At 43.4% G+C, this 21751-nt stretch overlaps 1 protein-coding gene across 1 annotated transcript in view; it reads right to left on the bottom strand.

Annotated features, from left to right (window-relative positions):
- Window positions 1-771: 771 nt before the first annotated feature.
- Window positions 772-21751, bottom strand: part of LOC149976954 (voltage-gated purine nucleotide uniporter SLC17A9-like) — a 30155-nt gene continuing 9175 nt past the window's right edge. Inside the window, exons 3-13 of the mRNA XM_090203737.1 lie at window positions 18214-18353; window positions 17388-17487; window positions 16864-16994; window positions 10276-10372; window positions 8624-8720; window positions 8069-8156; window positions 7905-7939; window positions 7660-7775; window positions 5834-5889; window positions 5686-5715; window positions 772-5228 (exon numbers count right to left, since the gene is read on the bottom strand). Of these exons, the coding sequence (XP_090059863.1) occupies window positions 5050-5228; window positions 5686-5715; window positions 5834-5889; window positions 7660-7775; window positions 7905-7939; window positions 8069-8156; window positions 8624-8720; window positions 10276-10372; window positions 16864-16994; window positions 17388-17487; window positions 18214-18353 (1069 nt within the window). The 3' untranslated portion in view covers window positions 772-5049. The remainder of the gene's footprint in view (window positions 5229-5685; window positions 5716-5833; window positions 5890-7659; window positions 7776-7904; window positions 7940-8068; window positions 8157-8623; window positions 8721-10275; window positions 10373-16863; window positions 16995-17387; window positions 17488-18213; window positions 18354-21751) is intronic.

The following is a 21751-nucleotide window of genomic DNA, read 5'->3' as shown; positions in this document are numbered from 1 at the left end:
CTTCAACCACAACCATCCAATCCTTGGTCTCTGACTCCTCCCCCCCACACCACCTCACCATCCATTGCCCCTGTGACGGCCACAAGCCACCGGTCTCCATAGTAACCTGAGCCTTTGGTCCCTTGAGAGTGGTGTTGTTGGGTTGGGTTGACTGGCGTCTGGCCGTTCACACGTGGGGCTGTGCCAGCTAACCAACATGGCACACAGCGTCCTGCCATATGGTGCCACCCCATACATACCGCCAGCCTGGCTGAGGCTGGGCCTGAAGAGAGGGAAGGGGAGTGTGAATGGGAGAGACCTGCCTGCACCAGTTGCCACTCCACAGCTGAGACACGGAAAGATCTGGTGATGGTTGTTTGAGAGCACATGGTGCCCACTATAAGGTGCATGTTGCTTTTCTGTTGTTTTACTATTGCTCATCAGTTATCACAACGTTGTGTGTATGTACAGTTTCTACAACAAGTATGGTAAGTAAGAAAGTACAAAAAACAGAAAAGAAAGTAGAATCCTTCTGAGTGGCCATGATACAACAAAAAGGAAAGAAAAATCTGATTGCACAGACTTGTTCTTCCCCAATCTTAAAGAAATACATAAACACACACTGGTATTTCTTCTTTCTAAAGTAAAGCAAAACAATAACTGTGCTGCCTTTTTCCAATGAGCTACTTTGTGTCTGATTAAAAGCACAGTGCTGCCCCTGTGTGGTAGGAGGTGAAAGTACATGTCAAACAAACCACATCACTCAACTTAAAGAATGGTCAAACAACTCACTACAGATGACAAAATAGTTATTTATTTCAAGTTCAATAAAATAAGCTTACAAATACAACAGATTTTTGAAGCAATAGAATACTGCATTTCTTTTGCATAAACATGTTGCAATCTTTTATTTTATCTATAATTAAAATACATATCTCACATTATCTTATCAAAAATAATCATTAGTACGCTTTAGCAGGAAGCCATACAGCTTGGTGACATGGTGGGCGGAAGCATAAAGTCAGAAATCTATGGTTCTAAGTCTCTGGGCAGAACTACACAGCTGCGTTGTGTTACTGTGTTTTAGAAAATGACACAGAAGCAAAACAAAGGACGGCATATGAGAGTGGGTTGGGATCAATTCACTATCTAAAATCCATTTCAAGAAAATAAAAAATCATGATTGAGATGCCATTTTTCTATTAGAATTTCAATTCACACACTGATTTTACTGAATTCCTACTGGATGGACATCAACGCTGATTTTGACAAAAATCAGACAAGCAATGAAGGCATTTCAAAACAATCATCAGCTAAGGCAAGTTAAATGAAAAGAGCTTTACAATAAAGTTCTCAGCCAGCTTATGTACTCTAAAATGTTGGGTATTTAGTTTACAAAAAAGTAAACAAACAGACCACAAATTGGTCAGAGAAAGAATGTCAGCGCTTTTGTACAGTAACCTGTCACTAATATGTGCGTTACCTCTTGTATGCTAGGCCCTAAGGTATAAAGCAGTTATATATGTGAGTTTACTTCATATATGCATCTACAGGTAAACACTGATTATGCTTTCAGTAACAAGAACATTTCTATCAAAAGTTCAAAAACAGCGAGGCGATTCGACGCCATCCTGTTTGACCTTATCGTGACCAGACCGTAATCAAGGCCGTAGTTTCCCAGAATTCAGCTGCCCAGGAGCCTTTATTCTAGCATCAGTGGACTTTACTGATCGGTTCTCCAAGTATACCCCAAACTCCAAATCCCACAATACCACTGAGGTCAATGCCAACATCATCCAGGCGTTGTTTGTACACATGACTTTTTAAAGACATTCTGCCTTCAGACAACTTTCTATGGGTTTAGCTTAAGAGCCTATGTGCCCACTCGTAATCAACTAGAATAATAAGAAGACAGATGATTCAAATGATTATACTGGATAGGGTAAGAAAAGAGTAGATGAACTTAAGACTCTTTCTTATTCAGCGAGCGATCAGCAATTGGTAAAGCATTTGGTGACATGAAACAATATCAGTGAAATAATTGCCTTCACTTAAATTACAACAACTGATAAATAGTGACTTTGAAACAAATGTGAAGGTGAATAAAGATGGTCCCCATGTACTAACAACAAATTCCACCATCTTGAATCATAAATACAGTTGAAGTCAGAAGTTTACATACACTTAGGTTGGAGTCATTAAAACTCGTTTTTCAACCACTCCACAAATGTCTTGTTAACAAACTATAGTTTTGGCAAGTCGGTTAGGACATCTACTTTGTGAATGACACAAGTCATTTTTCCAACAATTGTTTAAAGACAGATTATTTCACTTATAATTCACTGTATCACAATTCCAGTGGGTCAAAAGTTTACATACACTAAGTTGACTGTGCCTTTAAACAGCTTGGAAAATTCCAGAAAATGTCATAGCTTTAGAAGCTTCTGATTCTGAGTCAATTGGAGGTGTACCCGTGGGTGTATTTCAAGACCTACATTCAAACTCAGTGCCTCTTTGCTTGACATCATCGGAAAATCAAAAGAAATCAGCCAAGACCTCAGAATATAAATTGTAGACCTCCACAAGTCTGGTTCAAGCAATTTCCAAACGCCTGAAGGTACCACATTCATCTGTACAAACAATAGTACACAAGTATAAACACCATGGGACCACGCAGCCATCATACTGCTCAGGAAGTAGACGCGTTCGGTCTCCTACAGATGAACGTACTTTGGAGTGAAAAGTGCAAATCAATCCCAGAACAACAGCAAAGGACCTTGTGGAGATGCTGGTTGGAAACAGTTACAAAAGTATCTATATCCACAGTAAAACAAGTCCTATATCGACATAACCTGAAAGGCCACTCAGCAAGGAAGAAGCCACTGCTCCAAAACCACCATAAAAAAGCCAGACTACGGTTTGCAACTGCACATGGGGGGCAAAGATCGTACTTTTTGGAGAAATGTCCTCTGGTCTGATGAAACAAAAATAGAACTGTTTGGCCGTAATGACCATCATTATGTTTGGAGGAAAAGGGGGAGGCTTGCAAGCCGAGGAACACCATCCCAACCGTGAAGCACGGGGGTGGCAGCATCATGTTGTGGGGGTGCTTTGCTGCAGGAGGGACTGGTGCACTTCACAAAATAGATGGCATCATGAGGAAAGGAAAATTATGTGGATATATTGAAGCAACATCAAGACATCAGTTAAAGCCAAGTTAAAGCTTGGTCACAAATGGGTCTTCCAAATGGACAATGACCCCAAGCATACTTCCAAAGTTGTGGCAAAATGGCTTAAGGACAAAGAAGTCAAAGTTTTGGAGTGGCCATACAAAGCCCTGACCTCAATCATATAGAACATTTGTGGGCAGAACTGAAAAAGTGTGTGTGAGCAAGGAGGCCTACAAACCTGACTCCGTTACACCAGCTCTGTCAGGAGGAATGGGACAAAATTCACCCAAACTATTGTGGGAAGCTTGGGGAAGGCTACCCAAAACGTTTGACCCAAATTAAACAATTAAAAGGCAATGCTACCAACTACTAATTGAGTGTATGTAAACTTCTGACCCACTGGGAATGTGATGAAATAAATAATAGCTGAAATAAATCATTCTCTCTACTATTATTCTGACATTTCACATTTAAAATAAAGTGGTGATCCTAACTGACCTAAGAAGGGACATTTTTACTCAGATTAAATGTCAGGAATTGTGAAAAACTGAGTTTAAATGTATTTGGCTAAGTGTATGTAGACTTCCGACTTCAACTGCACATGTATTTTGATTCAGACGGAGTAGCTACTAGAAGCCTACTGTGTCAGTATCCCACTGTGGCTGATAAAGCTATACACCGTAATACATTCACTTCTTGTCACAGTTGGATTTCCTCACCAATGACGTCACATCCTGCCCAGACGGTGAATTAACCATAACAAACAGGGAACCGTCTACTACATGACAGTCGGTTGCCTCATCAGCTGTGGGGAACTGCAACAACCAAGTCTCCTTTAAGTGCCCAAACTCACAGCAAATATGACAAAATCTCAACTGAGTCTCTTTCTACATACATTCTGGATTGACAACATAATTGATATATACTGTAAGTCATAATATAAATTAAAGAAATTTTAAAAATCTATATGATTGAGGTATCCGTATTTGAACATGTCATGCAATTATGTTCATAAAAATAAGAATAATAACCTTAGGTCTTCTTAATTTAATACAAAACAAATCCTTCTAGCTAAGTGTATGTTGAGGCTACAGTCTCTCCGTAAAAGCTTGAGATTAAACATAATGCAGTGAGGCACACTGACAAGATGATGAGCATGTAACCATGGATATGAAGACGATGGCAGATCAATTGTATAGAACATCAGAGTGGGTTTATGGGTGATTAGTCCCCTTCTAATTAGAAGTCACTCACTGTCATGTCTGAGGCTGGGGGAGGGACTGAGTCTCACCTACTAGTGCCCCCCCCTCCCCAAACAACCCTTTCTTGTTCAGTCTACATTCCCCATAGTCTCACCAGAGCAACGCCTCTCTCCTCAACCACAAACACACATCCTGCTCCGTCTACAACTGTCAAACTGACTAAATCAACTCAAACATCTGTCATTCTCCTTGTGTTCCTCCAACATAGACACAGACCTGGGTGTGAAACCAGTTTCCATGACTACCTCTCCACAATCCCAGCCCAACGACGGCTGACGACCAAACATTCAAACACTTGACTAGAAAGATTAATTAAACAATATAAATAATATGTTGTAGCACGATGACCTGACATGCTGCCTTTCAAACAGCTCTGGGGCTGACTCATTCACTTCTGTTATCGCTTCCTCAAATTCTGATGTGGATGTTTTGATACGTTTTACAGGCCAAGGTTCTCTCTCTTCTCATCCCATAGTTAAGACTCCGGTGTGCATTCTGTGGTAGACAGATGTGGTTTCTGGTCCTATTTTAGGGACTCAGATATGGATAGTGCTGACCCTGGTCCCGTTTTGGCCCCTCAGTTTCATAGGTGGATGTTGTGGTAGCAAGCTGTGGTTCCCATATCCCAACGTGTGAACTTAGATGTGGATGTTGTGGTAGCGGCCCTTGGATGAGTCGATGTCGACCCGGCGAGCCTCGGCGAAGGCCAGGAAGGTGACTAGGCCCACCAGGTTCACCACAGTGATGAGGGCAAAGACAGATGCCCACGACCCTGTAGCCTCGATCAGATACCCCGAGAAATAAACCATCAGCACACCTGGAGAAACCCCCACACACGATCAGATACGCAGGGAAAATACAACAAACACAATACACACAGACACACAGACACACTGAACAATTTCTGACAAAGGCATACCAATTTAGCACATGAAACAAACGCAGTCAGGCACAAAGAGTTCAGCTTCCCATTCCCAGCTGTGTGAGGTATAAGTAAATCGATTGAAATGTCAAAAACCTAACTGAAGCCATAACTGTCATGCTCTATTCCCTCAATGAGTTCTGACAAACTCTTTTCATTCCAGTATGAAATATGCAGAGGCAATGCGACTGGTTAGAGACACAACCCAAAGTTTTGCCTTCAGAACATCCAGATGAATTATTTGTATCAGAAGTTAATGAAAGGGTAAACCAACTAGTTCTGTAACTGCTGGTGAAAGATTCATCACAGAGGCTTCAGCTTTAGTTTATAGTCCCTCGGTACAGATGCTTACCTGAAAAAGCTCCGCAGGTATTCATAACACCTGCAATGAAAAATAGACACATTTGTAATATCTGACAGGACTGTAATATTCATTAGAAGGAATACACAAATGTGAAATCTGTTGAGAGGTTAATGAAGTAGTTATTGGTGTATCATACCAAACAGAGCCCCAGCACAGGACGGAGCCAGGTCCTGAACGTTCACAGACACACCACTGGAATCCAGACACAACAGTATATAAGGGGCTATATAAGGTGCTATACAGACTCCCAATCTGAATGTTACATGAATTGCTTCAGGTATTGCTTCATATTGAGTCATAACTTATAAATGTGACAGACCAGAGTCATAAAAAGATAAGTGGACCTATATAGCGGCTGTTTATGTTCACATGATCTATTCCATGTTATTATCTACATCCTACATTTTTCAGTCACATCCTTAAAACGGCATTGTGTCACTTTTTGGGCAACCTGACCAAATTCACATAGAAATGTGAGTTATAGATCTGTCATTCGCATTGAATGCAAGTATAAGAAGCAGTAGATATGTTCTATGCGCGCTATTTCTATGCTGCTCTTTCTGGAGTAAAATGTTTGTGTCTTTTACATTTGGTTTTGTACACCAGCTTCAAACAGCTGAAAATACCATATTTTACGTTAGTATTCAGACCCTTTGCTGTGAGACTCGAAAATGAGCTCAGGTGCATCCTGTTTCCATTCATTATCCTTGAGATATTTCTACAACTTGAATGGAGTCCACCTGTGGTAAATTCAATTGAATGGACATGATTTGGAAAGACACACATCTGTCTATATAAGGTTTCACAGTCGACAGTGCATGCCAGAGCAAAAACCAAGCCATGAGGTCGAATTAATTGTCCATAGAGCTCTGAGACAGGATTGTGTCGAGGCACTGATCTAGGAAAGTGTAGCAACACATTTATGCAACATTGAAGATCCCCAAAAACACAGTCATTCTTAAATGGAAGATGTTCGGAACCATCAAGACTCTTCCTAGAGCTGGGGTCCCGGCCAAACTGAGCAATCAGGGGAGAAAGGTCTTTGTCAGGGAGGTGACCAAGAACCTGATGGTCACTCTGACAGACCTCCAGAGTTGCTGATGGGAGAACCTTCCAGAAGGACAACCATCTATGCAGCACTCCACCAATCAGGGCTTTATGGTAGAGTGGCCAGACAGAAGCCACTCCTTAGTAAAAGGCACATGACAGCCCACTTGAAGTTAGCAAAAAAGGCACCTAAAGACTCTCAGACCATGAGAAACTGTCTGGAGGAAACCTGGCACCATCCCTGTTTTTCAGCGGCAGGGACCGGGAGACTTGTCAGGCTCGAGGGAAAGATGAACAGAGCAAAGTACAGAAAGATCTTTGATGAAAACCTGCTCCAGAACGCTCAGGACCTCAGACTGGGGCGAAGGTTCACCTTCCAACAGGACAATGACCCTAAGCACACAGCGAAGACAACACAGGAGTGGCTTCGGGGCAAGTCTTTGAAAGTCCTTGAGTGGACAAGCCAGAGCCCAGACTTGAAACCGATCACACATCTCTGGAGAGACCTGAAAATAGCTGTGCAGCGACACTCCCCATCCAACCTGCCAGAGCTTGAGAGGATCTGCAGAGAAGAATGGGAGAAACTCCCCAAATACAGCTGTGCCAAGCTTGTAGCATCATACCCAAGAAAACTTGAGGCTGTAATCGCTGCCAAAGGTGCTTCAACAAAGTACTGAGTAAAGGGTCTGAATACATATGTAAATGGGATATTTCCATTTTTTATTTTTAACTTAAAATGTCTCTAAATCTGTTTTTGCTTTATCATTATAGGTTATTGTGTGTAGATTGATGAATATAAGGCTGTGGAAAAAGTCAAGGGGTCTTAACACTTTTCAAATTCACTGTAGTCAGAACCTAGGCCTAGGGGATAGTGGTCTAGAGGCTAGGGGTGTAATTGGGGAAGTGCATTAGTACCTGTGGCTGAAGGTGGTGAGACCCATTGTGACAGAGACAAAGGCCACAGCCAAGGGAAAGGTGGTGGTGCCACACAGTAGGAGGGTAAAAACACTGGACACACCCATTGAGAAGAACTGAAGAGGACACACAGAGGAACAGACACACACACACACCAATTTCATTAAATGGGTCCTTCAGGCAAATCCAAAGTTAACTTGCAATGGTAATTTGTGGACTGAATCTGGAACAAACTACTACAGTACCTGCATAAGCTTCCTCACAGCAGCTGTGTCATGACCTAGAGAGAGACAGAATCAATGACGTGGGACAAAGATCGAGATAAAACCCTTGACCATCATATAGGGGTACCAAAACAATGAAGCTTTTATTTAGTTTCCTGATGTACAGATCGGAATGCTGGTCTGACCTTTGCTGATGAGGTGGTCAGAGAGACAGCCACTGAAGAGTGAAGAGGGGATGGACACAAACCACGGGATAACGTTAAACACCCAACCCTGAGGGGAGAACACCATCACATTTAACACCAAGAACATTGATAACAGCTCAGAGAATGACATTAAGACAATTGGTTTAAGTGATTATAGGAATATCATTAATATGTAGAGACAAAAGGCCCAAGTTGATTTACATATTTTTTTTCTACAACTTCTTTTAAAATGGTTTTCTTGTAATTACTTTATGTCGTTGACGACATGAGGGAATATCTCAGTTCCTTAGTTAACTAGCAGGGTTTCACATTGCACCATGTCTACAGCACCCTCTATTGGTGTTACACAGGTCTGTCAGATGCAGGGTCTGACTAGCTTTGAGTCAATTTCTATGAACACTTAAGAATGTTTGTTCTCTTTGTCATTCCAGCCTTGAACTGAAATGTGGAATTTCAAGTTTTGTTTTGTCTTCTGAGGGGTTGAATTGGGAGAGGAGTGAGAGGGGTAGGATAGTGGGGGGGTTGTTAAGTTACCTTGGCGTCAGGGAAGGTGTCCTTGAAGTACGTTGGTAGCCATGATAACAATGTGAAGAAGGTGCTTGCCGTGCAAAGGTGCGTAATAATCACAGCACTGAAGGGAGGATAATCACAAAAGAGAGAGAGAACAAAAATATATAAATAAGTTAGTGTACTACTTCTATGACTCATAGGCTACACCATTTTAAAGCCCCAAAATACAAGGTGCTACATTGAGTGTACAAACTTTCCATGACATAAACTGACTTGGTGAATCCAGGTGAAAGATATGATCCCTTATTGATGTCTCTTGTTAAATACACTTCAATCAGTGTAGATGAAGGGGAGGAGACGGGTTAAAGAAGGATTTTTAAGCCTTGAGACAATTGAGACATGGATTGTGTATGTGTGCCATTCAGAGGGTGAATGGGCAAGACAAAATATTTAAGTGCCTTTGAACGGGGTATGGTAGTAGGTACCAGGTGCATTCGGTTTGTGTCAAGAACTGCAATGCTGCTGGATTTTTCACACTGAACAGTTTCCTGTGTGTATCAAGAATGGTCAACCACCCAAAGGACATCCAGCCAACTTGATACAACTGCAGGAAGCATTGGAGTCAACATGGGCCAGCATCCCTGTGGAACGCTTGACACCTTGTAGAGTCCATACCCCAACGAATTGAGGCTGTTCTGAGGGCAAAAGGGGCTGTAACTCATTAGGAAGGTGTTCCTAATGTTTTGTAAACTAAGTGTATACACGAGTCATTACTGGCTATAATGACTCATGTATAGGCCCCCACCACAGTTTAATTAATGTGCCTGTTCAACATAAAATCAAGCAATATCAGACTGTTGATTTGATATTCTATATTTTATCAGACTGTTTAAATGGGATCCTGAGTGGCGCAGCAGTATAAGGCACTGCATTGTAGTGCTAGAGGCATCACTACAGACCCGGGTTCGATCCCAGGCTGTATCACAACCGGAAGTCCCATAGGGCGGCGCACAATTGGCAGAGAGTCGTCTGGGTTAAAGGAGGGTTTGGCCGGGGTAGGCAGTCATTGTAAATAAGAATTTGTTCTTAACTGACTTGCCTAGCTAAATAAAGGTTAAATAAAATAAAAAAATTAATTAAATGGCTCTCTCCACTGACCTTTACTCATTCATGAACTGTGTCGGTCCGTGATATTAATCCACGCTCACACCAACCCTCACCCACATAATTGGCGACATTTGCTCTTCTGTTTAGTTGTTAGTTTAACTATGAGCCATTACAGGAAATGAAACCAATGAGCCTGACAAGTCCTGTCATTGTACACAGGGCGGATCAGTTGCATGGTCTGCTATATGGTTCTATAAATAACAGCCAATAGAGAGGCACAGAGGATATGAATGAAGCCTTTGAGACGGGAACATCTGCAGGGAACTGAGCTGATCAGAAAGGAGAGACTACAGAACTGAATCAATGTACTAGACCTCTATTTCAGTCAGTTAGGTACAGGCTAGGATGTTATTATATCTCCACCTCATTCAAGACTGCAGGCAGTCAGCTGTTTAGACTGTCCATTCACTCACTCACTCACTCACACACACACACACACACACACACACACACACACACACACACACACACACACACACACACCCCATTGAGTGTGGACCATATCTCACCAGACAGCAGGTTGTTTGAAGAGGCGCAGCCAGTGTCTCCTGGACAGTTTGGACTGGGGCCCTCCACTACCCAGTGACTCCAATGTGATGATAGGACCTGGAACAAACAAACAGACAGACAGAGCAAGAGAGAAAGAAAGAGAGAGCGAGAGAGACGCAAAGAGAGAGCGAGAAAGAGGCAATTCTGAGCTCAATGTGGTGCTTAGAGGTAGTTCATAACAGCGATAAGGTCAGATGGCTAACCCTGTACATAGCATCTTTATTCATTGTGTATTTATTCCATGTGTTATGATTTTTTTCTATATTTTTCTCAGGCATTGTTGGGAAGGGCCCATATGCATTTCAGTGTTGTTCTACATATGTTGTTTACAAAGCATGTGACAAATATAATTAGATTTGAGTGACATCAAATATCACTACTTGCAGAAAATAGTTGAACATTTGTTAACTTTCAGTTAGATATGCATATTCTCATCACCACACAGATTCATAAACACACACCCAAGATGATCCAAGATGGCGTAAATCCAAGATGGCGTAGCAAAGCAGAAGTGTTTTGTCATTGTCCCGTGTAAATAAAAAAAATTCTGTCTTTTTTGTATATATTTCAATATTTTTCTCTCTCTTTTTCCATTTTAAAATGTAACATACCTTCCGGCAACCCACCTCACCCAACTGTGATACATATCTGCTATTTTTAGACCTCATAGCTAGAACCTCCATCAGAAGCTAGCCATCAAATGCTAACCAGCTAATTAGCTACTAGCTATTTAGTCATTGTTAGCCACTGCTGCTTAGCTCAGACACCAGCCGCTTTTAGCCTGGATAATACCCGCCAGTCTGCACAGCGCGATATCAACCCTGAGCTTATCGGACTGCTTTTCTCCACTACTTCACCAGATTCCTGCCGTAAGCTTTGGACCATTACTCCAGAGTGGCCCAGCTCCGAAGCTAGCCTTGAGACAGACCCATCTCCCGGCCTGCTCAGTAGACCCTATGATCACTCGTCTACACAGCTGATGCCTCCCAGACTCTTCACTAACACGACTAGAAGCCACGACATCACCGGATTCCTGCAGTAAGCTCTGGACCTTTGCATCGGATCATCGCAGCTAGCCGGCTATCGCCCTTGTCCCGAAGCAAGCACCAGTTAGCCTTGAGCCAGGCACATCTCCCGGCTAGCAAACAAAATTACTCCAGCTACAATACATATTTTGCCATTTGGCCTGGACCATTTGTCGACACAGAGCCCCGCCGATCCATCACGACTGGTCTGCCGATGTAATCCTGTCCGATGTGCCCTCAACCGGCCTTTGTTGGTGAAGACGCTTCTGCTAGCACCGACCTGCTAACTTTAGGAACGCCATGTCCCCCGCTTGCTAGCCTAGTAACAACTACCTAACGGCTTCCCTGTTTCATCTATTGCTGTTCACTGGACCCTATGATCACCTGGCTACATAGCTGATGCCTGCTGGACTGTTCATTCATTAATTAATCACGGTACTCCATTTTTGTTTATTTTGTTTATCTGTCGGCCCCAGCCTCAAACTCAGGCACTGTATGTAGTTAACTTACCCTCTCTGCCCATTCATTGCCATTTTACCTGTTGTTGTTTTTGTCTTAGCTGTTCTTGTCTTGCCCGTTGTTGTCTTAACTAGCTCTCCCAAACAACACCGGGGATTGCTTTATGCCTTGCTTTATGTCTCTCTAATGTCAAAATGCCTTGCATACTGTTGTTTAGGGTAGTTATCATTGTTTTATTTTATTGCTGAGCCCATAGCCCCACTCAACATGCATCAGATCCCTCTTTTGTCCCACCTCCCACACATGCAGTGACCTCACCCAGCATAACTAGTGCCTCCAGAGATGCAACCTCTCTAATCGTCACCCAATGCCTAGATTTACCTCCACTGTACCCGCACCCTACCATACCTATCGGTACATTATGCCCTGAATCTATTCTACCACACCCAGAAATCTGCTCCTTTTATTCTCTGCCCCCAATGTACTAAACAACCAGTTTTGATAGCCTTTAGCCGTACCCTCATCCTACTCCTCCTCTGCTCCTCGGGTGATGTAGAGGTTAAGCCAGGCTCTGTGTGTTCCCAGGCACTCTCATTTCTTGACTTCTGTAACCATAAAAGCCTTGGTTTCATTAATGTTAACATCAGAAGCCTCCTCCCGAAGTTTGTTTTACTCACTGCTTCAGCACACCAGGCCAACCCTGATGTCCTTCCTGTGTCTGAATCCTGGCTTCCATCCCTAACTACAACATTTCCCTTCAAGATTGAACTGCCAGAGGGGGTGGAGTTGCAATCTACTGCAGAGATAGCCTGCAAAGTTCTGTCATACTTTCCAGGTCTATGCCCAAACAGTTTGAGCTTCTAATTTTAAAAATTAATCTCTCCAGGAATAAATCTCTCACTATCTGTTATAGACCCCCCTTAGCTCCCAGCTGTGCACTGGACAGCATATGTGAATTGATTTCCCCCCCATCTATCTATCAAACGACCACCCCTTATCACTGTCAAATGCTCCCTAAAACACTTATTCGAGCAGGCCTTTCTAATCGACCTGGCACGGGTATTCTGGAAGGATATTGACCCCATCCCGTCAGTAGAGGATGCCTGGTTGTTCTTTAAAAGTAATTTCTTCACCATCTTAAATAGGCATGCCCCTTTCAGAAAATGCAGAACTAAGAACAGATATAGCCCTTGGTTCACTCCAGACCTGACTGCCCTCGACCAGCACAAAAAACATCCTGTGGCGTACTGCACTAGCATCGAATTGTCCCTGTGCTATGCAACTTTTCAAGGAAGTCAGGAACCAATACATACAGTCAGTTAGGAAAGCAAAGGCTAGCTTTATCAAACAGAAATGTGCATCCTGTAGCTCTTATTCCAAAAAGTTCTGGGACACTAAAGTCCATGGGGAATAAGAGCACCTCCTCCCAGCTGCCTACTGCACTGAGGCTGGGAAACAAGATCACCACCGATAAATCCACGATAATTTCACGATAATTTCAATAAGCATGTCTCTACGGCTGGCCATGCTTTCCTCCTGGCTACCCCAACCCCAGCAAACAGCTCTGCACCCCCCGCAGCGACTTTCCCAAGCCTCCCCAGCTTCTCCTTCACCCAAATGCAGATAGCAGATATTCAGAAAGAGCTGCAAAACCTGGACCCGTAAAAACGAGCTGGGCTAGACAATCTGGACCCTCTCTTTCTAAAATTATCCTCTGAAATTGTTGCAACCCCTATTACTAGTCTGATCAACCTCTCCTTCGTATTGTCCGAGATTCCGAAAGATTGGAAAGCTGCAGCGGTCATCCCCCTCTTCAAAGGGAGTGACACTCTAGACCCAAACTATTACAGACCTATGTCCATCCTGCCCTGCCTTTCTAAAGTCTTCAAAGGCCAAGTTAGCAAACAGATCACTGACCATTTCGAATCCCACCGTACCTTCTCCGCTGTGCAATCCGGTTTCTGAGCTGGTCACGGGTGCACCTCAGTCACGCTCAAGGTACTAAACGATATCATAACCGCCATCGATAAAAGACAGTACTGTGCAGCCGTCTTCATCAACCTGGCCAAGGCTTTCGACTCCGTCAATCACCACATTCTTATCAGAAGACGCAACAGGAGTGCCTGTTGTCCGGACCTCTGGCAGTCTCTATGGGGGTACCACAGGGTTCAATTCTCGGGCCGACTCTTTTCTCTGTATATATCAATGATGTCGCTCTTGCTGCGGGTGATTCCTTGATCCACCTCTACTCAGACGACACCATTCTGTATACATCTGGCCCTTCTTTGGACACTGGGCCTCCAACTGCTCTTAAAAACGCTAGTAAAACTAAATGCAACCGATTGCTGCCCACACCTGCATCACTACTCTTGTCGGTTCTGACTTAGAATATGTGGAAAACTACAAATACATGTGTCTGGCTAGACTGTACCCTTTCCTTCCAGACTCATATTAAGCATCTCCAATCCAAAATTAAATCTTCCTATTCCGCAACAAAGCCTCCTTCACTCACTCTGCCAAACATACCCTCATAAAACTGACTATCCTACCGATCCTTGACGATGTCATTTACAAAATAGCCTCCAACACTCTACTCAGCAAACTGGATGCAGTCTATCGCAGTGCCATCCGCTTTGTCACCAAAGTCCCATATACCACCCATCACTGCGACCTGCATGCTCTCGTCGGCTGGCCCTCGCTACATGTTAGTCGCCAGGCCTACTGGCTCTAGGTCATCTACAGCCTTGGCCAAAAGTTTTGAGAATGACAAATATGAATTTTCACAATCTGCTGCCTTAGTGTCTTTAGATATTTTTGTCAGATGTCAGATGTTACTATGGAATACTGAAGTATAATTACAAGCATTTCATAAGTGTCAAAGGCTTTTATTGACAATTACATGAAGTTGATGCAAAGACCCTTCTTTTTCAAGACCTCTGCAATCCACCTTGGCATGCTGTCAATTAACTTCTGGGCCACATCCTGACTGATGGCAGTCCATTCTTGCATAATCAATGCTTGGAGTTTGTCAGAATTTGTCTGACAAACTTTTGTTTGCCCACCCGCCTCTTGAGGATTGACCACAAGTTCTCACTGGGATTAAGGTCTGGGGAGTTTCCTTGCCATGGACCCAAAATATCGACGTTTTGTTCCCCGAGCCACTTAGTTATCACTTTTGCCTTATGGCAAGGTGCTCCATCATGCTGGAAAAGGCATTGTTCGTCACCAAATGGTTCCTGGATCGTTGGGAGAAGTTGCTCTCGGAGGATGTGTTGGTACCATTCTTTATTCATGGCTGTGTTCTTAGGCAAAATTGTGAGTGAGCCCACTCCCTTGGCTGAGAAGTAACCCCACACATGAATGGTCTCAGGATGCTTTACTGTTGGCATGACACAGGACTGATGGTAGCGCTCACCTTGTCTTCTCCGGACATGCTTTTTTCCGGATGCCCCAAACAATCAGAAAGGGGATTCAAAGAAAATTACTTTACCTCAGTCCTCAGCAGTCCAATCCCTGTACCTTTTGCAGAATATCAGTCTGTCCCTGATGTTTTTCCTGGAGAGATATGGCTTCTTTGCTGCCCTTCTTGACACCAGGCCATTCTCCAAAAGTCTCACTGTGCGTGCAGATGCACTCACACCTGCCTGCTGCCATTCCTGAGCAAGCTCTGTACTGGTGGTGCCACGATCCCGCAGCCGAATCAACTTTAGGAGACGGTCCTGGCGCTTGCTGGACTTTCTTGGGCGCCCTGAATCCTTCTTCACAACAATTGAACCACTCTCCTTGAAGTCCTTGATGATCCGATAAATGGTTGGTTTAGGTGCAATATTACTGGCAGCAATATCCTTGCCTGTGAAGCCCTTTTTGTGCAAAGCAATGATGTGTTTCCTTGCAGGTAACCATGGTTGACAGAGGAAGAACAATGATTCAAGCACCACCCTTCCAGTCTTATTTTATTTTATTTATTTTACTAGGCAAGTCAGTTAAGAACAAATTCTTATTTTCAATGACGGCCTAGGAACAGTGGGTTAACTGCCTGTTCAGGGGCAGAACGACAGATTTGTACCTTGTCAGCTCGGGGGTTTGAACCTTCCGGTTACTAGTCCAACGCTCTAACCACTAGGCTACCCTGCCGCCCCAGTTATTCGAACTCAATCAGCATGACAGAGTGATCTCCAGCCTTGTCCTCGTCAACACTCACACCTGTGTTAACGAGAGAATCACTGACATGATGTCAGCTGGTCCTTTTGTCACAGGGCTGAAATGCAGTGGCAATGTTTTTGGGGGATTAAGTTCATTTGAATGGCAAAGAGGGACTTTGCAATTAATTGCAATTCATCTGATCACTCTTCATAATATTCTGGATTATATGCAAATTGCCATCATACAAACTGAGGCAGCAGACTTTGTGAAAATGAATGTGTCATTCTCAAAACTTTTGGCCACGACAGTATAAGTCTCTGCCTTATCTCAGCTCACTGGTCACCATAACAACACCCACCTGTAGCACGCGCTCCAGCAGGTATATCTCACTGGTCATCCCCAAAACCAACACCTTCTTCGGCTGCCTTTTCTTACAGTTCTCTGCTGCCAATGACTGGAACGAATTGCAAAAATCGCTGAAGTTGGAGATTTATATCTCCCTCACTAACTTTAACTATCTGAGCAGCTTAACGATCGCTGTAGCTGTACACAGCCCATCTGTAGATAGCCCATCCAACTACCTACCTCATCCCCATATTGTTTTTATTTACTTTTTTGCACACCAGTATTTCTACCCGCACATCATCATCTGCACATCTATCACTCCAGTGTTAATTTGCTAAATTGTAATTACTTCACTACAATTTACCTATTTATTGCTTTACCTCCTTACTCCATTTGCACACACTGTACATAGATTTTTATATTGTGTTATTGACTGTACGTTTGTTTATGTGCAACTCTGTGTTGTTGTTTTTTGTCGCACTGCTTTGCTTTATCTTGGCCAGGTCGCAGTTGTAAATGAGAACTTGTTCTCAACTGGCCTACCTGGTCAAACAAACACAAACACACACACCTTACCTTCCCCTTTGAGCAGGTATTTCCACATGCAGTACGCCCAGAGGACAGAGAGCATGCCTGACACATAGAACACGCTCTCCCAACCATACAGGTCCAGCATGAGGGAACCAGCCCCACCAATCACCAGTGTTCTGCAGGAGACAACAGCATGGTCACACACACACAGACGGTAGTTCAAAGAGCTTTAGCTGCGCACCTCATTGTGTATTTATGGTTTACTACTAAAATGGCAAAACAAGAACATCTGTGGAGAGCTCCTGACTGGAGACGTCTGTGGGCCCCTGATGAGCTGTTTATGACCAGCCCAAAATGACATGTTGTCATCCCTCCCAACTCCAATGATAAATGTCTGACCCTGGCTTCCATAGCACATGACCTTAACAACAGCAGTAGAATCTGCCCAAAGGCACAGATCTAGGACTAGTTTACCTTCACCCAAACCTATCCTAAACCCTTAGAGGGGGAAATGCAAAACAGACCTTAGATCAGCGTCTAAACAGGAAGTGCTGCAGAGCTAGACTCACCCCAGGTAGGAGCCACTGCCCACAGTGCTCATGAGGAATCCTCTCTCACTCTCCACCACCTTCTGAGAACACAGGCTGGCCAGAGACGGGTAGTGGACACCTAGAGGTACACATACACACATTCAATGCCTCTGTTCACCAGTTACAATCCCAGTTTCCCTATGTGTCCCTAGTCATAATCCCAGTTTCCCTAGTCATAATCCCAGTTTCCCTAGTCATAATCCCAGTTTCCCTATGTGTTCCTAGTCATATTCCCAGTTTCCCTAGTCATAATCCCAGTTTCCCTATGTGTCCCTAGTCATAATCCCAGTTTCCCTGTGTCCCAAGTCATAACCCAGTTTCCCTATGTGTCCCTAGTCATAATGCCAGTTTCAAATCAAATCCAAGTTTATTTGTCACGTGCGCCGAATACAACAGGTGTAGATGCTTACTTACAGTGAAATGCTTACTCACAGGCTCTAACCAATAGTGCAAAAAAGCTGTTAGGTGAACAATAGGTAAGTAAATAAATAAAACAACAGTAAAAACACAGGCTATATACAGTAGCGAGGCTATAAAAGTAGCTACATACAGACACCGGTTAGTCAGGCTTTCCCTATGTGTCTCTAGTCATAATCTCTGTTTCCCTATGTGTCTCTAGTCATAATCCCAGTTTCCCTATGTGTCTCTAGTCATAATCTCAGTTTCCCTATGCATCTCTGGTCATAATCCCAGTTTCCCTATGTGTCTCTAGTCATAATTAGTGCGCTATTTAGGAATACATAAAAGAGTGATTTGAGATGCAGCCAAGCTTTTCATTAGCCCCCAGTGCCCAGTAACCCCTGACCTTGCAGCAGCCCCATAAGGAAGCGGGCCAGCGTCATGGAGAAGATGGGCTGAGAGCAGAAGTGGGCCAGGACGGGCGTGAAGGCTGTCATCGCCCCCCAGGCCGCCGCAGAGAGGAGGAGCACCTTCTCACCTCCAACCCTGAGGGACACAGATGGAAATAATACTGTTACTATAACTACAGACACTCTCCAGTAATATAACACTATTGTTACTGTTACAATTATACAGTCTCACCTCTAGCCCTGAAAGAAAGTCATAACATGGTTATTACTACAGTATTACAATACACGTCCAACCTTGAGGGGAAGTGATGGAGTTATATAACATTATCATTACTACTGCACTACTAACCCCCTCCTTCAACCCTGAGGGGAAGTGATGGAGTTATATAACATTATCATTACTACTGCACTACTAACCCCCTCCTTCAACCCTGAGGGGAAGAGATGGAGTTATATAACATTATCATTACTACTGCACTACTAACCCCTCCTTCAACCCTGAGGGGAAGTGATGGAGTTATATAACATTATCATTACTACTGCACTACTAACCCCCTCCTTCAACCCTGAGGGGAAGAGATGGAGTTATATAACATTATCATTACTACTGCACTACTAACCCCCTCCTTCAACCCTGGGGGGAAGAGATGGAGTTATATAACATTATCATTACTACTGCACTTACTAACCCCCTCCTTCAACCCTGAGGTGAAGTGATGGAGTTATATAACATTATCATTACTACTGCACTACTAACCCCCTCCTTCAACCCTGAGGGGAAGAGATGGAGTTATATAACATTATCATTACTACTGCACTTACTAACCCCCTCCTTCAACCCTGAGGGGAAGTGATGGAGTTATATAACATTATCATTACTACTGCACTACTAACCCCCTCCTTCAACCCTGAGGGGAAGAGATGGAGTTATATAACATTATCATTACTACTGCACTACTAACCCCCTCCTTCAACCCTGAGGGGAAGTGATGGAGTTATATAACATTATCATTAATACTGCACTTACTAACCCCCTCCTTCAACCCTGAGGGGAAGAGATGGAGTTATATAACATTATCATTACTACTGCACTTACTAACCCCCTCCTTCAACCCTGAGGGGAAGAGATGGAGTTATATAACATTATCATTACTACTGCACTTACTAACCCCCTCCTTCAACCCTGAGGGGAAGTGATGGAGTTATATAACATTATCATTACTACTGCACTTACTAACCCCCTCCTTCAACCCTGAGGGGAAGCGATGGAGTTATATAACATTATCATTACTACTGCACTTACTAACCCCCTCCTTCAACCCTGAGGGGAAGAGATGGAGTTATATAACATTATCATTACTACTGCACTACTAACCCCCTCCTTCAACCCTGAGGGGAAGTGATGGAGTTATATAACATTATCATTACTACTGCACTACTAACCCCCTCCTTCAACCCTGAGGGGAAGTGATGGAGTTATATAACATTATCATTACTACTGCACTTACTAACCCCCTCCAACCCTGAGGGGAAGAGATGGAGTTATATAACATTATCATTACTACTGCACTTACTAACCCCCTCCTTCAACCCTGAGGGGAAGAGATGGAGTTATATAACATTATCATTACTACTGCATTACTAACCCCCTCCAACCCTGGGGGGAAGAGATGGAGTTATATAACATTATCATTACTACTGCACTTACTAACCCCCTCCTTCAACACTGGGGGGAAGAGATGGAGTTATATAACATTATCATTACTACTGCACTACTAACCCCCTCCTTCAACCCTGAGGGGAAGAGATGGAGTTATATAACATTATCATTACTACTGCACTACTAACCCCCTCCTTCAACCCTGAGGGGAAGAGATGGAGTTTTATAACATTATCATTACTACTGCACTACTAACCCCTCCTTCAACCCTGGGGGGAAGAGATGGAGTTATATAACATTATCATTACTACTGCACTACTAACCCCCTCCTTCAACCCTGGGGGGAAGAGATGGAGTTATATAACATTATCATTACTACTGCACTACTAACCCCCTCCTTCAACCCTGAGGGGAAGAGATGGAGTTATATAACATTATCATTACTACTGCAATTACTAACCCCCTCCTTCAACCCTGGGGGGAAGTGATGGAGTTATATAACATTATCATTACTACTGCACTACTAACCCCCTCCTTCAACCATGAGGGGAAGAGATGGAGTTATATAACATTATCATTACTACTGCACTTACTAACCCCCTCCTTCAACCCTGAGGGGAAGTGATGGAGTTATATATCATTATCATTACTACTGCACTTACTAACCCCCTCCTTCAACCCTGAGGGGAAGAGATGGTGTTATATAACATTATCATTACTACTGCACTTACTAACCCCCTCCTTCAACCCTGAGGGGAAGAGATGGAGTTATATAACACTATCATTACTACTGCACTACTAACCCCCTCCAACCCTGAGGTGAAGTGATGGAGTTATATAACATTATCATTACTACTGCACTTACTAACTCCCCCCTCCAACCCTGGGGGGAAGAGATGGAGTTATATAACATTATCATTACTACTGCACTACTAACCCCTCCTTCAACCCTGAGGGGAAGTGATGGAGTTATATAACATTATCATTACTACTGCACTTACTAACCCCCTCCTTCAACCCTGAGGGGAAGAGATGGAGTTATATAACATTATCATTACTACTGCACTACTAACCCCCTCCTTCAACCCTGAGGGGAAGAGATGGAGTTATATAACATTATCATTACTACTGCACTACTAACCCCCTCCAACCCTGAGGTGAAGTGATGGAGTTATATTACATTATCATTACTACTGCACTACTAACCCCCTCCAACCCTGAGGTGAAGAGATGGAGTTATATAACATTATCATTACTACTGCACTTACTAACCCCCTCCTTCAACCCTGGGGGGAAGAGATGGAGTTATATAACATTATCATTACTACTACACTACTAACCCCCTCCTTCAACCCTGAGGGGAAGAGATGGAGTTATATAACATTATCATTACTACTGCACTACTAACCCCCTCCTTCAACCCTGAGGGGAAGAGATGGAGTTTTATAACATTATCATTACTACTGCACTACTAACCCCCTCCTTCAACCCTGGGGGGAAGAGATGGAGTTATATAACATTATCAATACTACTGCACTACTAACCCCCTCCTTCAACCCTGGGGGGAAGAGATGGAGTTATATAACATTATCATTACTACTGCACTACTAACCCCCTCCTTCAACCCTGAGGGGAAGAGATGGAGTTATATAACATTATCATTACTACTGCAATTACTAACCCCCTCCTTCAACCCTGGGGGGAAGTGATGGAGTTATATAACATTATCATTACTACTGCACTACTAACCCCCTCCTTCAACCATGAGGGGAAGAGATGGAGTTATATAACATTATCATTACTACTGCACTTACTAACCCCCTCCTTCAACCCTGAGGGGAAGTGATGGAGTTATATATCATTATCATTACTAC

This window comes from Oncorhynchus mykiss, chromosome 16 (assembly GCF_057628025.1).
Source record: "Oncorhynchus mykiss isolate SJ-2025 chromosome 16, ASM5762802v1, whole genome shotgun sequence".
Taxonomy (NCBI): domain Eukaryota; kingdom Metazoa; phylum Chordata; class Actinopteri; order Salmoniformes; family Salmonidae; genus Oncorhynchus; species Oncorhynchus mykiss.
Note: the sequence above shows the minus strand (reverse complement) of the source record. Positions and strands in the feature narration are given on the sequence as shown.